Source organism: Aulonocara stuartgranti (genome assembly GCF_965226115.1).
Source record: "Aulonocara stuartgranti genome assembly, chromosome: 10".
NCBI lineage: Eukaryota > Metazoa > Chordata > Actinopteri > Cichliformes > Cichlidae > Aulonocara > Aulonocara stuartgranti.
In genome coordinates this window covers 33,255,855-33,273,498 of record NC_138946.1, presented here as the reverse complement: position 1 = coordinate 33,273,498, position 17,644 = coordinate 33,255,855, and the positions used below count along the sequence as shown (strand labels likewise).

The following is a 17,644-nucleotide window of genomic DNA, read 5'->3' as shown; positions in this document are numbered from 1 at the left end:
CCCGCAGGCAGACGCGGGCCGCTCTCAAAGGCATCTCTATTACAAGCGCACAAGCAGGGCCTTATGTCATGGTCACCAGTCTCAGAGATGCATTTCTAGACTGGTGCTCTGCACCGAGCCAGCACGCGCCCTCGTGGAAATCTACTGGCACATGCCACGCTCCGCCTCGCTGCAATAAAGTCGCATCATTCACGTTTGTGTAATTTCGATTATTGGAACTTTTCACTGCGGGAGCAGAGCCGCGACCGCTTTGCTGAGATCCTAAAAGTGTCTTTGACAATAACGATCTTCTCTTATTTGATGTCATTGTGCAGTTAATAAGACTTCTTGTGAAGTCTCCCGTCAAACCCGCCGTGCGTTAACTGAAGCTAGATAGTCGGCGCACGAGTTAGTGCCGAACACGACAGCTCCGCTCGGCTCCGTCTCCAGCCGGTGGCCTTTTATCAACAGTGACGGATAAAGAGCCCTGTGATCATGTGAAGTACCAGGCACTAGCCTTGATTACCATCCCTGATGATAACACTGCATGCTAATCATTGTAAACATCATGTTGTGGCTTTGACACAGTTAGGCTTATCTGTAATTGGTGTAATTGTTACTAGCATTTAACAAGATCGTCTTCCAGATATGGAGAGTGCCAAAAGGGCCCGGGTACGGGAGAGGCTCTCTCAGATCTGCCTCGCTGACGGGTGCATTAGATCCACACTAACTTCCCTCTCTGTGCCGCTAATGAAAGGCAGCCACGAGCCAGAGCACAAATCTGATAAAAGGGTCTGGAGATGAGGGGGTCATGAAATATTTAAATATACAGGGCTTCAAAGCGGAAGAGGCCTCGCCTTTTTGTCAACAGACAGACCCCCTGCGGCCCGGTTGTGGCCCCAGTCTCTGGCCCACCACCAGTTTCACATGTAGGTCACAAACCATCATCTCCTTTTTACACTTTTGGGACACCACCAGGGGAAAGGAGGCGGACGGTCCTCTGCAGGTCACATGCTCACTCACACAGTCTACAAGCATGAGGCCCTGATCACAGTGAGAGTTAAAGATGTGCGATTTGATAACCCGTCTGCCGCCGACTGACAGGGAGCCTAAAAGCAAGGCTTTCTAGCTGCCTTCTAGATGTGGCGGCACCCAGAATTGTCCCTCCTCGGTGACCTGCGAAGCACCTTGTTTACTTTTCATTTTTTTGTCTCAAAAAGGCCTAACTTCCAATTTCTCTCCATCCCATCATTCATCCTCCCAGCAGGGGATCTACTATGGGCAGAACAACGACCTCATTTATTCCGGGCCCTGCAAAATGCAATTAGAATCCCTTCAATGGCCAGGGGGCGTCGATGGAGAGAGAGGGGGACAACAACAAAAAGAAAAAGAAGAAAGGTTGAGGATGGGCAGAGACCTCCCTGCTGTCTATCACACTGCTGGCTTTTGATGTCCACGGTCCATCTCGTATCCCTCTAGAGAGCCTATCATCAGGCCCCCACTCTGGTGCCGTTGAGCATAGAGAGGCCCCTGGAGAGGCTGCTTGAGTGGAGCATGCGGTTGCAAGCAGGGGGAGTGGGTGGGGCTTGTCTCCATCGGCGCCTGACAGAATGGTCTTGACGGAGCGTTTCAGAAGACCTAATCCCTCTGACCGTGCTATGTGAGCCGAGGGGGTCTGCAGAGGGTCAGACAGGTTTTAATACAGCGCCTTAGTGGTGACTTCCTCAGTGCTTCCTGTAGCTATTCCTTCTTAAAAGACACAGCAGGCTGTTACCCCCCCAGCTCCACTACCTCCCCGGTTGGCTTTTTCTCCCCCCCCGTCTTGTCTGTCTCCCCTCATCTGCTCCTGTTTTGTTTTCCTCTCTAGTTCCCTGTCCTTTATCTCCCTGCCTCCCCTCGTCTCCTCGCTCTCATATCGCCGCTGAGAAGAAAGAAACAAAAAGGGGAAATATTATTCCTGCGAGCGCGGCTGCTCTCAGTTAGCATTAAGTTGAGGCCTTGTGGGGGGTTCATACATCAGACTTCTTAAGTTGTAGATGTCTGCTGGGTCCCTGCAAATATAAAGACATGCAGATTAGGGAGAAAATGAAAGCTAGGGCTTTGTCATGCAGAGGGTTATCTGTTATGAATGTTTCTGTCTGGGATACGGCTCCACGGCAAAGCTTCACAGAAAGAATTGGGGTCAAATTAAAGAATGCAACACAAGCTCTATTTTATTTATTTATTTATTGTTTTGAGGTTTTTGTCATTGAGCTGACGTGACATCACAGCTCGGTGAAGTTACGAGTACAATAATTAATGAATTTGTATGTCAAGCAGCACTAAATCTTGTTTATGCCGTCGCTTCAGGCGAAAAGTAATACTTCATAGATGCACTGAAGGCCTAACATGATGTCGAGATGAAAGCAAACAGCACAAACCAATAATTTCTCAGAATTCGGTGCATTAAAATTCCGATTTCCCCAGCCATCATTTTCTTAGTCCATTAAATCTCCATATGAACATTAAGCGTCAGCGCCAAAAAACACACGTGCAGATTTAGTAATTATCCTGACATTACATGAAAATGTCTGCTAGAAGGGACGGGAGTGATCGCTCTGAAATTATCACCGGCTTTGCTGCCCACAGACCACATTCCACAGCGACGTCTGTAATTTAGCCAAAAAGGTCTCCCATTTTTCTTCTGACTGGGCAGAGTACGGGGGGGGGGGCTGCAATCTGGATGTAACCAAAGCATTGGAGGCAGGAAAGGTTAAACCAATTTTCTTGTCTGCATTGTTTTCCAAAGCGAGTCCCACGGCGGCGACATTAGACCGATAGCGAGCACAGTAGGCTTGTTCCCGCTGACAGGCCGGTTCTTTCTGCGGCTGCGATGTCAACTGGATCTGATTATTGCCTACCAGATCCAGATAATGTCTGCCATTGATCAGGCCATTTATTTTGAACTCCTGCGGCCCCAGCCTGCTTTCACAGACCATGGGGAGATAAGCAGATACAGATAAGCAGATAACATGGTCTCTGCAGGCTTTTAACAACCGGAAGAAATACTTTTCTGCTGCTTAACTGGCCGGCATGATGTGAGAGTCGTATCTCTCGGCTCTGGAATCTTTATTATAACACAGAGCGTCTGCTTTTAGGGGTTTCGTCATCGAATCAGATAGCTGCTTTCATTCCTGTGTCGACCAGTCTGCCTTAATGTTCCCAGCATGCCATGCTGTTTGAACAGGGCGGGACAGAGATGCAAAGTGGAGATTCGTTTTTAGCATTTTTAGTTACAAGTTTAACACTGAAAAGCAATTCCATGGAAATGAAGATGTGAGCTCAAAAGTTCTCAAATCTCTCTGTTTTTTTTTATTGATGCATTTCAGCAGATAAGACTGTCAGCTTTTCCAAAGGCTTTTGCCACTCCGGCAGTGCTGTGGTGTCCCATTCTGTGTAGTGGTTTTTAATGTTGGACGCGTTTGTCTTTTGTGTGCTTGCAGCTCTGTGCCATCCCCACATTAATATTAGCAATGAGTGACAGATTAATTTATGTCTGGCTGTGTGTCTGAGGAATTGGAAAGAAAGGGCCTGTCAGTGCTGCTTGTCAGGAGGGGGGAGAGATTAGAGCCGGTTGTCAATGACAAACCAGTGCAGGCTCGGGGAGATAAGGTCGGATGTAATGACTGTAAAAAAATAAAAATAAATAAATATATAAAACAATAACATTTTGTATATTAAAAAAATGAACCGCCCTCTCTCCACCCTCCAAAGTCTGTGAGAAGCAGTGCTGGCATGTGTAAGTGTGTGGGTTTGTGCAATTAGAAATATTTCACAGCTCTTAGAGGTGCGCTACATTTCCATGTTTCTGAACTTAAGCAACAAGGAGGGTGTGATCTAATCCCACCCTTTCCTCTGAAGGCAGGGATTTATTTAAAAGTAATCCTTGTAACACCGAACAGGTTTTAATCAGGTATTATTTCGATAAGTCCAATAGCTCCAGAAACTCAGCCACCTGCCAATCAAGTGGTGGTTGTGTAACGACTATGGTTCCAACCTTTTCTTTAAGGTGGAATTATTACTTATTTTTAGCTCCACATTGTTCACCAGTCAGTCCCCTGAAATATTGTTGGACGGCTTGCAATGATGTTCCCCTCAGGATGGAATATAATATCTTTTCATCCACCAGTAGCAACAAACTAACATTTTAATTTCCCGATACTTTGGTTCATGAACAAATACCTGCGGGCTAATGAGTTTCCAATTACCTGTATTTTTTCCCCTTTCCTAATTAGCAAATATTAGCATGCTAATATAAAAAGTATCAATATTAAACTTGCTGAGTACAGCATCAGCGCTAACACGAGCCCCTTAACGCACCATGTTCCAGACGGGAATATTACGCTGTTCTTCCACCTCAGCGGTGCGTGTAAAAGGCAGGAAGTGGGCTGGGCTGGCTTTGTTGTTGCAGAGCTCCCTCCTGAGGCCCGGTGTTTGAGCCGCTGGGGTGTGAGCAGTGGTTGTGTTTCTTTGTGTAAAGTTTCAGTTGTTTAACCTTCACAAATTTTTCTTTGAGAAATGAGTAGTGTTGTTGATAATGCGTTACTCATATCTATGAGGCGAAATTTTAAAAAAGCGGGGGCAACACCGCCCCACCGCTCCCTGCTTGGCTCAGGGTCGGCCTACTATTTACTCCTTTTATTTTATAAGCTGTTGGAATAAAGCAAGTATATTTAGAATGTAAATATTATGTCGTGCAGTACACAGCTGCAGAATAAATCACGTCTTAAATGTTGTTGTTCATCACTTGAGTGAGGCGAGATCTAAACATCCTGTGTGACAGCGGGTTTCACCCTGCTTGTTATTAACCTTTCTTCTTTGCAGTGAAACGTATTCACGGAGCCGTCGTGAGGAGTTACTTTTTTCAGTACATCCTTTTATGTAAATAATAATATCATCGTGCGCCGTCGGCTGTTCAGCAGAACATTTCTAGAAACGCCCACACTGATGATCTCAGACAGCCGGACTATACGGCAACAAGTATATAATAAATGTTTGACTAACCAATCAGCATACACCAGAATGCCAAAATCAGCTTCCCTGTAGGAAGAACAGAAAATGTCATCAGTAATTCTTACATTAAAATTCAGATTACACAGTATTTGCAAAGCGTCTGGGATTTTATTTGTTTCTAATTTGGTCCAAAAGTTAGACTTTGTTCTTATTTAACGAGGAACTTCAGTGCAGGCTCACCACAGACACTCGGTTGTACCTGGTGGTCACTCCCATTCTGGTATTCTGTTCAGAGAGTGTGAGCTTCCACCTGATCCAGTGGCTTTTAGGACCACCTGGATGACTTTATCAGTTTCTCACATGTTTGTGGAGGAATGTTAGGACAACTGGTTGCAGGCATTCGTTTCTACATTTATTTCTTAAGGTGCAACCACACTTTGGTGCACAGAGGAGTCTTGAATGTTTTCTGCTGGTGAGTAATCTCTGTCAGTGTTGACTGATGGGCTCGAGTCGGGCTATACCAGGTGCTTCCTTAAGATCATTGCTAATGTCGTTCCTCCGTGCTCCAGACTAGCAAGCTTCCAAAACTTGTGCTTATACAGTGTCAGCACCTGGCTTCAGTTTACCCTCTGAAATCCGTTTGGAGGCAGCGTGTGTGTATTTAGTTTTACACAGCAATGCATAAAAGGTTCAGTTTCACGTGACTGCACACACACAGTTACACCAAAGGGTTCCAGCGTTCTGACAGAGGTTTCAGTGTGTGGTGAAACTGCTTCTGAAATACCCACCTACCTGAATGCTGTTCACCTCTGATGATGACGATGATGACTCTGTTCAGTGTCAGGTTGAATGCACGAGCACTGCAAAGCAACAACAGAGTTTGGAGCCAACAGGCAAATGTAGTAAGAGCTTTTAACATATTACATTGGCAGCACTCATCTTACACTTATCGGTAATATTTTAAATGAGGGTAGTTTGGCGTAATGGCAGGAAGGCTCATAAAGGCAAACCAGTCCCTTGTGATTGTAATCTAGGAGAGTTCCTGTAAAATTAAACCACGCTTGCGGGGGAGACAAACATGTTCATGGCTTCTTTGAAGTGGAGAATCAGCGTCCAAAAAACAGAATAAAAGATGACAAAATGTCAGTGCTGAAGCTGATGCTCTATAGATAGAACTTGCATGCCCAGACAGCAATTACTGAGATACATAGCATTCATCCAGACATTGCGTTTGATCTCGGTGCTTCATTCTCTTGCACAGAAGATTTTTTTTTCATGTGAAATTGTGCAGAGTTCTCATTTGAATGTGTGTTTGTCTCTGTCCATTTCATTTGAATTAAAAATAATGTGAGATCCGGGCGATTGTTTGGCAGCGGGGCTGTAATCACAGACTTGCGGTCGCTCTCACATCTGATAATGACCATTTCGAATGGAGAACAACAGCTTGTTCGTAGCTGCTGCTGCTGCATCGCACAGGCCTGTGAAAAGGACTGGTAGCCATTTTCTGTCAGTGGCAGTCACATAAATACATATCACGAAGCCAAACCACAAAACGCTCTTGATGTTTCCTCACAATCACCGCTTTAAACATAAGAATCCATGTGATCTGATTACATGTAACCACACAGAGCTCGTGGGTGTGCGGCGTACAGCGACATCATTTCACCGTAGCGATCAAAGATGTTTTCCCAGCCTATGAGCAGCAGCAATCAAGACGTTTATTATTTCATTAGTTAAAGCTGTTCAGCGCACAATGCATACACAAGGATGCTTAACAGCAGCCTCTAACTTGATGAACACATGGTCTGGTCTTTCTCCCAGGCCCTCTGTGACCGAGCATTTGTCCTCTGTAGCTGAACCAAGTGGCTGGACTTTTCCCAGTCACCTCCCTCCCATTGCCTGATGGTACTTCACATTCTTTGTTCCGTGTCCAGAAACATCCCCACAAAGTGTGTGTTTACTTCTTTCTCTTCTGCTAAATGTGAAATGTTCTGCTTAATCAGACTGGGAATCTGACTCCAGTTTGGAGGAATGCTGTTGTGTTAGCTCAACGTGAGGATTTGTTTTGCCGTTGTAAATCTCAGGCCACTGTATATCCCATTTCCCATGACTTGATGTTTGTATGGCCTATCCCAGCCAGCCAACAGATCCTCCGTCTCTCCGTTACCGAGGGACGGATTAGCATCTCAGCTATGAGCTAAGTCTGTTTTCTGCTCTGTGGTTGCTCGGGCTGAGCTGGCAGCAAAAGCTTGTGCAATGTGGCTCTATTGTACATCCACTGACCTCCCAGCCAGTGGGTTAGTGCTCATTAGACAAGCCATAGGATGCAACGCTCGCACTATTAAGAGGATTTTCTTTCCGTCCGGATTCATTTGGTGTGATTTTGGCAAAAAAGGATGAGCGCCATTGCTTCTCAGATCAGCAGTGGGAACCCTTCCTCTAAATCAATATGATGCTTTCAGAATACACATGCTGTCATACCAAGACATGGAAACAACTAGAAGGTGCAATGTTCTGTTATCCTGGACAGCCAAACAAATAACCTCACATAGCCTTGGAGCCTCATACAGTCAGTGGGCACGGCTTCTTCCTGTAGTTTCAGGGCTGGAAGCTAGTTAGCTTTCTGGTCGGGGTGGACCACGGAGAGCTCAGCACTCAAATTGGAGGCTGAATGACCCAAAGTGCTTTTTATATTACCAGTTGACCTCCCTTCAGGCCAGTGGAGTGGGAGTTGATTCAACAGGAAGACAGCGCCTGTGGGCTTCGAGGAGGTGCTTGCTGCTCATAAAGGAGCGTTTTGTTTTTCCTCCCCTCCCGGTAGCAGCACCCTACTGGGGAATTCATTAGCGGCTGACATCATCTTGCTCTGTACAGAGTGACAGACTATCTTTCTGCCCTGGCTCTCCCCTCCCTCTCGCCTTTCTCTTCTTCCCTCTTGTTCCCTCTCTCTCTCTCTCTCTCTCTCTCTCTCTCTCTCCCTACCTCCTTATCTTTCTGTGGTGCGCTGCCGTCTAAGCTTTTGCGCGCCATTTACGCAAAAGGTAAATGCGCCGATGTGCACTTCTGCAATCAAGGTTCAAGCTTTTTCGGAAGCCCCCAAAAAACACAAGTGTGTTTATCTTGTGAAGGAGGACTACTGTGGTTGAATCCAAGACCGCCTAGAAATCAGGAAGTGGGAGGACCCGACCGTTAAGGCAGCAGCACACAAGCAGGCAGTTGCTGGATGAATGGGAGTTTGTCTGGTGCTTAGGAGCGGACGGGGAGAGGCTGTAGCGTGCCCACGATCGGAATCTGTCAGAGCACCCAGCGCGACAGTGGGTCTATACCTAGTGAATTTTTGCTCACTGCTCGTGTGATTTCCCTGCGTTTCTGTCTCCACGGAGAAAAGTGGCCGTGCGCTTTGTTGGATTGGTTTGCTCCATCGGACGCAGCCCCTTTCTGCGCACCGACTCACAAACCCTCCAGGATCGTGTTTGTTACCTCTCACGGATATTTCCGACAGGAGAATATACGTGAAAAAATCACACACGCACACACACTGAGTCCCGAGCAGGAAAGGAAGGTGGATCAAAGGATTTTTTCTCCCTTCTCGTCTCATTGATGATGCAAAAGCTCTCCGTGGCGAGACACATGGTTCTCTTTGTCCAAAAGGCGCAGTAGCTTTGTGAACGGCTTTGGATTTTTTTTCTTGGAAAGGCTTCTTCTCTTTTCGCATGGCTGTCTTCAGTTTAAACGGAGTAGACTTCGCTGCCTCTTGTATGGATTATACTATTTGAAAAGCAGAATGTGAGACGAGGCCATATTTACCAGACCGAGAAAAGTAATATCCTGACTCCTTGCTACCCTTGCCACATCGAAGGTATGCGCGCTGGCTCGGAGCCGCTTCTTAATCCACGACGTGTTTGTCATTGTGTGTGGTAATGTGCAAAATAACGTGAGGGAGACTTTTTTTAAAGCGTGCAAAGAAAACGGTCTGTGTGTTGCCATTTATCCTGCAGCTTTCATTGTTTACATCCTGCATTAGTGAAAAACACAAGTGTATGATTTTAATAATAAAAAATGTCTTTCTCACGAGCAGCATTTCCTATTATTTTGAATTTATTGCCGTGCTTAAGGTGAAAATAAAAGACACAAGTGCGCATAACTAAGCTGTGACTGGCAGCAGATTTCGAATATGTCAAGAAGAAAACAAAGCACTGCTCTTAAAATGTAATCTTCCGGAATTCACATTTTTAGCATTAAACCAAAGCGAGTGAGTCCACAAAGCCAGTTATTAGAAATTGGTTTTATTCAGAGAAAGCTGTCAGTCCGTCTTCACATGGGGCTCAACGGGTGTTGTTCCGTTTCTTTCCTGTCTTCACTGCGTGCGTTTTGTGGCATTTTGTGGTGATGTGAAATGTGTCAAAATCAGTGTTTGAAATATAGTTTAAGCGTGACCTGTTTTAAAAACTACGCGTGGCTTTTGTTGTCTAATTCAGGATTAAATCCCATCACCGCACATGTTATTCTAGCACGCTGATGGTGTCGGAGCGCTGCTGCCCGAGACGTTTGGAGGAATCGTGAGGCTTTAAAAACAAATTGGCACGGAGCAACAGTGCCATCAAGTGGCCAGAATAAGAAGTCCCACTTGTTTTGTTTCAGTCTGATGCCCAGTGTTGGTTTTGATCACGATACTCAGGCTGTCCTGATAATTATGGACGGGATTTGGGGAAAGCGGCATGCACACACGTGCCCTGACAATGACTGCATGCGTGCCAGTAAAACTGGAGCACACAGCCCAGCAACACATTTCCAGAATTGTATATTAAAAAAAAAAAACTTCTGCTAATTTAAGACCAGAGTTTGCTTTATGTTTTAGTGACTGCTGTGAGTGTCATGTGTGTTTTGTTCTCTCGGTGAGCACAGGCATTGCTGTACATCATCTCTAAAAATGTCATAAAGGAGTTAGTCTGCAAAGTTTGGTGGAGGAGAAAAGAACCAAAGTCGCTTTGTTCCAGTGTCATCCTGGGGAATTTTAACTCTATGCTGAATGTGATGTTTTCATCTCTTTTTTTCCAGGTCTCCGATGCCAGCTCCGAGAAATTTTTCAGCACAGCTGCAGTTAAAGGTATGCATTTCTGTTCCTATGATGTGTTGTCACCATTGCAGTTTCTGCAGATATCGCCACGTTGACATTTGTGTACTTTGTCTCCGTGCGGTGTTCTCTTCATATTTCACATATTTCCTATTTGTGAGCATTTCAAACAATAGCAGTTTACCCAGGGTGCATCTGTATGTAACGTCGCCGTACACGATGAGTCAAACAGTTATCGTCTAATGTGAAAATATTTCTCTGTGTCGGTGTGTGACGCTGTGAGGCTGTGTGAGCGTTTTGGTGAGCCTTTGTTTCAAATGTGCTGAAATGCACCGGGACCCTTGCTGAAGCCAGAGCAGGAGGAGGATGTACTAATGCTGGAAAGGCATCTGTTTATGGCCTCAGTGTGCCAACACCACATGTGACCTCATTATCAAGTCACTAATTTGCTGTTAAAAGCAGCCCCATTTTCTCTGGCTCAGGGATAATGGAGGTGCCCCCATGAAAGGACATTCCTCTGTAATGGAGGGGAGTTACCACGCGGGGCGAGAGGGAGGCTAAGAGACCAAGGTTATGACCCCTTCGGGGCTTTGGTAGAAATGGGTGAGATAGTTGGGATAGGTCCTTGTAGCCCCAACCCCCCACCCTTAATTCTTGTTCCAGACCTCCATACACACTTCCCATATTCTGGCCTTTGATTCCCTCCCGGTCTTGATTTGTGGCATCCATTGGAGTGTTCAATGGCCGTGCTTGACAAGAAGCTTCTCTGCGGACTGATTTGGTTCCCTTGAAAGGATTAAGGCCTCCTTTGTGCAGCCTAAATCAACAGAGGGCCACCCTCTCTCCCCTACCATGAAAGGATCTGACTGGGGAAACAGTACACAAAATCTGCTTTCTCTCTGCTCCATGATAGCCCACTCTCTTGGCCCCTATTTCCATTTAAATATGCCCTCTTTTCTTCTCTTTTACCACCTCAGTCCCCTGTCATCCAGTCCTGCCATATGCTAATGCCTGAGACAATTGCAAAAGACGAGTAAAAGAATCCAGGTGCAGAGAGAGCAGAGACCACTGGTATTTTTATTGAGGGTAGTGTTGAGATTAAAAGAGTCGGGTGGGTTTTTGTTGGAGGGGATTACCAGCACGCTAATGCAGCAAACCTCTGGACAGGCAACAGCTCCATCAAAAATAGTGTGCGTGTGTGTGTCTGTGTGTGAGAGAGCGAGAGAGTACTCGTTTGTGGGATGATGAGTGTCAATATTTGCTCAAAGGCAGGTGCAAAAAGTCTCCATTTGTTTGACAGTTGGTGCGCTTTCTTCATACATCTTTCTTTTTGCACTTTTGGACAAAGTCGGGCGTAACCCCTAAAGGCCGACCAGTTCATCATAAAGCAAAGCAAGGCCTTATTTGTCACGAAGCTCCTCAGTGAAGAAATGGTTCATAACATGTTTATTCTACTCGAATATTCAATACGTGAACATATCAAACATATTGTAGATTTTAAACTCCACAGCAGATCACGAAGTGAAAAAAATCCCTTTATGCTGATTTTCTACTAGCTTGCTGTTTCTGTGACACAGTGTTGTTACAGCGTTTCTGTGACACAGTGTTGTTACAGTGTTTCTGTGACACAGTGTTGTTACAGCGTTTCTGTGACACAGTGTTGTTACAGTGTTTCTGTGACACAGTGTTGTTACAGTGTTTCTGTGACACAGTGTTGTTACAGCGTTTCTGTGACACAGTGTTGTTACAGTGTTGTTACGGTGTTTCTGTGACACAGTGTTGTTACAGTGTTGTTACGGTGCTTCTGTGACACAGTGTTGTTACAGTGTTGTTACGGTGCTTCTGTGACACAGTGTTGTTACAGTGTTGTTACAGTGTTTCTGTGGCACAGTGTTGTTACAGTGTTGTTACAGTGTTTCTGTGACACAGTGTTGTTACAGTGTTGTTACAGCGTTTCTGTGGCACAGTGTTGTTACAGCGTTTCAGTGACACAGTGTTGTTACAGCGTTTCAGTGACACAGTGTTGTTACAGTGTTGTTACAGCGTTTCAGTGACACAGTGTTGTTACAGCGTTTCTGTGACACAGTGTTGTTACAGCGTTTCAGTGACACAGTGTTGTTACAGTGTTGTTACAGCGTTTCAGTGACACAGTGTTGTTACAGTGTTGTTACAGCGTTTCTGTGCAGTTTATGCACCGAATGTTCGTTTTGAGGTTGTTAATAATCTTGTGACTCATTGGAATAAAGCTAATAATCCTTCAAATAACAAAGTGGAAAAAAAGGCCATTGTAATTCTGCTGCTGATGTGCAGCTTTGGTAATGACTGACTTTTGGCTGGTGTTTGTGTGTGTGTGTGTGTGTGTGTTTTCCTTCTACTGCTGCAAGACTGGAAATCAGCCCAGGGCGAGCTCGGGTCTCTTTGAAGGCTCAGTGCTGGTCCCTCATCTTTTAATCTAACAGCCTTCTCACCTACTCGATAATTACAGTGTATTTTCTGTGTTCCCTCTAAAGCCTGAGGCATACGCTGCATTTTGAAAAGAAAATCCAACTGATGAAAATGCGTCTTTTGTGTTTTCAAACGTTGATTTATTTTCTTCCCTCTTCGTGCGGCTTCACCTCGAGGCTGTCGGCGTCAGCTGTACGTCGCTCTCTGCGGTTCTCCTCGTCCTGGGCGCACTTCTGCTCATGAATGGATTTCATTAACCGTTGTCTCTAATTACCACGGTCGTCAGTGCACCTGCAGGTGTCGGCTAACCTGATTGGTGTGCTCTGCAGGAGGATTGGCCGCAGCGAGAAAGCAGCAGCCGCCAGTGAAATAAACAACTTTTGTAAAGTCTAAGCTGCTTCCAAGGTGCCGTGGGTGGAAAGCAGAGTTTTATTAAACCTCTGACTGCTGTCCAGGGAGTGGATTGAAGTACTGGCTTGAACACATACTGATGATGACAAAGCAGCACAGCGTGTCACCACAAAGGTCTGCAGACAGATCTATCACATGATTAAAGCTGTCTCCCAGGGCAATGATATCTTGTCACTTGGTTACATTCCCATCTTTTATGATACCGTCAATCGACAGCCTGTCAGAGAAACGCGGCTAAGTTTGTCATCGGAGAGCCCAGCCTGAGCTCGCACTGCCTTGTTTGCCGAGTGCAGCCGGCAGCCAGATTAAAGCAGTGCTGGATGACATTTAAAAAGGTCCGCAGTCCCATTTTAATCAGGTGGCCTGAGAATGTTCTCGTGGGTGAATTGTTCAAATCTACTGAGAACAGAATCTGCGTTTCCTGTTGGAAGTGTAAAAAATCTGATATTAAACGCGCAGTAATAAAGAAATGTATTTGGCTCTCACCTGTGTCTCCTTTAAAATACCGTTAGTGTCAGCAATGACTTCATCGCGGCCTTTCACTTAAGGGTGCAGCAGAGCAGCTCTCCCCTTTTTCTTTTCCTTTTTTTCCCAAAAATTTCATCTGGTAGATATATTGGAGAAGCTCGTCCCTCGTGAGATATCTCCTGCAGCTGCGTCTGCGATGTGAGACCAAGTTCAGTGCGGGGGTGAATTGAAGTGCACAGTGGAGTGATTCTCAGTTTCCCCCCCTCAGCACAACACTGATTTCACCACGCTTTACTGGAGTTAATGTGAAAATGAAGCGGTGCTACAGCGAGACCCGGGGCTGACGCCACTGTGAAGAGCGGCGCTAGTGAAGTGTGTCAGGCTTGAGTACGTCTGTCACCGGGGGAGAGAATAATGTGCGATGTGGAAGGTGTAATTTGCAGCGCTGATGGCATTGTTTAAAAAAATAGTGGAAAGAGAGAAGCGGAGGTGAACTTTTGTGGCAGATATCAGAGCTGAAGAGCTCCCTGGATTGTCATAGAGAGCTCTGCTGGCAGCAGAATTGCCTGTGAGCATATTACTGCTGTGTGGGAGGCAGCCGAGGGCTTGTTTTTCTCCCTGCCTCATTCTCTCGGCGTTTCCTGAGAGGAGGACTGGTGATATAGCTGTGTGTACTTCTAGGCTGTGGGCCACCACCTGCTGTAATCTCAAGTGATATAGAGAGCAACAATCACGCCACAAATCACCCAGGCAGCTCCCTAACTCATTCACTCGACTGGAAAGAGAAGGTTGGCCTTTTGCAGCGCCAGTGTTGGTTTACTGCCCCGGGCTGCCTGCGCCGCCCTCACGCTGACCTCTGCCGTCTGTGTGGATTTTGGTGTCCAGAAAGCAGGGCTGCCTCTGGAACTTGACCTGATGCGCGGTGGAAAGATGACCTGACCACCGTTGGCCTTTTGTGCATTCTGAGAAACGGCCGCAGTCGAGGATGAGCTCTTTCTCTGCCGGGGGGCGCGAGGTCACCGAGAGGTTGCTGCCCGATCCCTCTAGACTAAAGCATTGTTCCTGCTTTGGCTCAGACACAACTGTAATTCAAATCAGAGCTCTCTTTTGATATTTAATAAGCATGCCTGTTTGGAGAAATAATATGGCGCTCTGAAAGATTTAACTCTGAGGGATGCACAAGTGAAACGGACTGAAGGCGTTTCACCTGTGATCTCTGCTCCTGTTGGTAACCCATCACCCAGCCAGGAGCGTTTAATGCACAGCTGGAAGGGCTAAAAAGGAAGCTCAATATCCTGTGCTGCACAGAGGGAAGCTCCCTCCCCCCAGCGAGTACAGCTACAATCACCCAGGCTGCATCTTACAATGTGGCCATGAAAGCAGCCACTTCAGCCATGCCTCATCTACTGACACGGCCAAACAAAGGTTAACAAATCAAAGGAAGCACTGGTTGATTTAGTGCCTTGCAGATGCAAACAACTGCCCAAGTCCCCATGGAAAAATGAAAAATGTAGTCATTTCCAGCTGGACATATTTTCAAATCCCATGTAAATGTTTGTATTGATCACAGCTCATTAGTCCTGATTGCAGCTATGAAGAAAAGCTTTTCCAGACGTTATAGTTTGGTTGAAACGAGTCTTGGTTCTGCCTTGCTTCCTCTTCTAATATAAGTGTACGCACAGTTTTTATTGGAAGTATTTGTTTGGCATTAACTGCTTGAAGGATGACAAGTCTGCCTGTCGCAGTCACCCTATGCAATCTTGTCTTATTGTGGATTTTTTGGCTGTAGCTGGCGGGGACCACGGCTGTAGCACCATCGGTACAAGTTTGTTGACTGAGGATTGGTTTTAAGGACGTGCTGTAAGTGGGTCTGTTGACACTGAAGAAACACAGTCAGCAGTGTGGGCCAGTCTCCTTCGGTGCCCTCCTGCAACACAAAGAGGTCATTCAGAGTTTGTTCCCCGAGTCCCTGAGGTTAGAGACTAAGTAAATCCATCCATCTTAATGCACTTATTTCAGCACCGGGAGAGCTGGAGGGAGACTGTGTAAACACTCCCATATCCGACATGCCACGCTAAACCCAGAGAGCCTGGAACCCATCAGGCCAAAATTAAAGGTCTACATCTCAAACACAAACATTTAAATGGGCTGAACTCCAGAGATCAAAGTGAAAGGCTTTAGTTTTCCTGCCGCCCTCCCCCGCCACGTCCGCCACACTGAGATATGTGGCGGGTTAGAAGCTGAATGGTGAGTGGCTCCTACTGTACATGTGTGTTTGTCTCAGGTGTCTAAGGTAACATTTTGGCATTTGTTGCCATAAGGTAGAAGGAATTTTGTGAGCATGCTCAGTTTATTCATGACTGTGGGTTTGAAGACCATACAGAAGCTCTGTGTCTGCCTCCTATGAGGTTGCAGATTCTTTATGTGAATCGTCTATATATGTCATTTTAACATGTAGCTGCAATTTTTTAAAATTTGTTGTGTAGTTGAAGTCGTTTTTTTCTGTGTCACTGAGACACTGGAAGTAGCAGAAGCGAATAGGAGGGCACCAGTGTCCCGTTCCCAGGAGAGGTCCTCCCCCATCACCGTCACCAGCATCCACTGATCCGTTGTGACACGAGCCACTCTCCTGCCAACTGTGCTGCATTAGCAGGGTCAAACCCCCCCACGTGTGCACACACATCCCACTTATCAAGACGCAGCCATTCCCAGCGTGCTGTTGGTGTGTTCAGGCCAATTATGCCTGTGTCAGTCTTTGGTCCCTGTGGCAGAGGTGACATTGCGAAAGAGGGAGAGAGAGAGCAGGCTGCCTTAATGAGGCCTCATGGTGCCTTAGAGGTGAATGTGCATATGAGTGTGTAAGCGCATGCGTGCATGCATAAAAGAAGGATTTCTGCATGGGATGATCTACCTTTTATCATGATCTACCATGTGTGTCTGACAGCCGTCTCCCTTCTCAAGGTTTTCACCCTGCAGCCATCAGGCCCTCTGCTTTGTGTTTTGGAAGTAACTGCGGCCCCGAGATGACAGGAGCAAACCGATTTAGGTTCTTTTCAATTACTTGAGGCATTTTTTCCCCCCCAGAAATACGCAGCCACGTTTCTAAAAAGGAGATGGGATTAACACAAGATTTTACTGTCCACTGTGAAATGATTAACTCCTGCAGTGTTGGTGTTGCTCTGAGCAGCGTGGAGGATTTAGTCTGTTTAAAAAGAGCAAAAACAACAGAAAGTCTGATAAAGTAGGAGGTGAATAACGACTCAAAGGGTCGTAGAACATTTTGAAAGGCCGGCTGTACTAAAAGTGTCTGTAATCGTGTCTCCTGTATCACATAAGTGACCACGGCTGTAATCTGTGTGCTCTCACTGCAGGAAGTCAGGATATAGAAGCTTAGAGTGAGATTATGGTGCCATCTTACTGCTGTGGTGTGTTTTTGTGTTTTTAAGTTCTTTCCTCTCCGATCCAGTCTTGTAAAACATACAGAGGGAGAAGTGAAAGTGTAAACAGCTTGTGAAGACAGAAAGGCTAAGAGAGAGCACGAGCACAAAGACTCTGATCAGGTTTGATGGAAGCAAGGCTTTAATTGCTCCCACAAGAGAAGGGGTTTTACCCTTCTCACACACGCGCACACACACACACACACACACACACACACGCACGCGCACACACGCACACACACACACGCACGCGCACACACGCACACACACGCACACACACGCACACACACACACACACTCGCTCTGATTCACATAAATATGCAGTACAGAAATAAAGCCCTGATGAGCCCCGGGGCAGATTAGAGAGGACTACAGAGCAGGATCCTGGTTTGTTAGTGACATTCTGTAGATCCCTTTGCATGTGTTTGTGCTCTGCACACACTGCACGCCTTTCATTTGTTTCAGCCCACATTTCATTCCTTATGCAGGCTACTGACTACGAAAGACGGCATGCTGTAAAGCCTTGATAATAATCCGTTGCAGACGGGGATGCGGACGGCCGAGCAAACATTTCTGCTAAGCCTCAGTTATACTTTACGCATCCGCGGCTGCGCGAGGATCCGTGAGGGTGCAGGCGCACCTCTGCATGCCTGCCTATTGTTTTGTGACCGTGCAGACTCGACCAAGGAAAGTTTACATTACAGTGCACTAACTACACATGCGCGCCGCACTGTGGACTTACAGCTGATGCAAAAGAAGTTTAACAGGATGACTCTGTGGCTGTTGGGTCTCCAACCATCCGTGAGTATAAACAAAGCTTTAGAATTTGCTTTTCTTG

The 17,644-nt window shown here is 46.2% G+C and overlaps 1 protein-coding gene across 2 annotated transcripts in view; it reads left to right on the top strand.

The window, feature by feature from the left end:
• The window catches only part of auts2a (activator of transcription and developmental regulator AUTS2 a), a 351,431-nt gene that overhangs the window by 300,868 nt on the left and 32,919 nt on the right, over positions 1-17,644 (top strand). For both annotated transcript variants that reach the window (XM_082549595.1, XM_082549594.1), the window contains exon 6: positions 10,030-10,078. In XM_082549595.1, the coding sequence (XP_082405721.1) occupies positions 10,030-10,078 (49 nt within the window). The remainder of the gene's footprint in view (positions 1-10,029; positions 10,079-17,644) is intronic.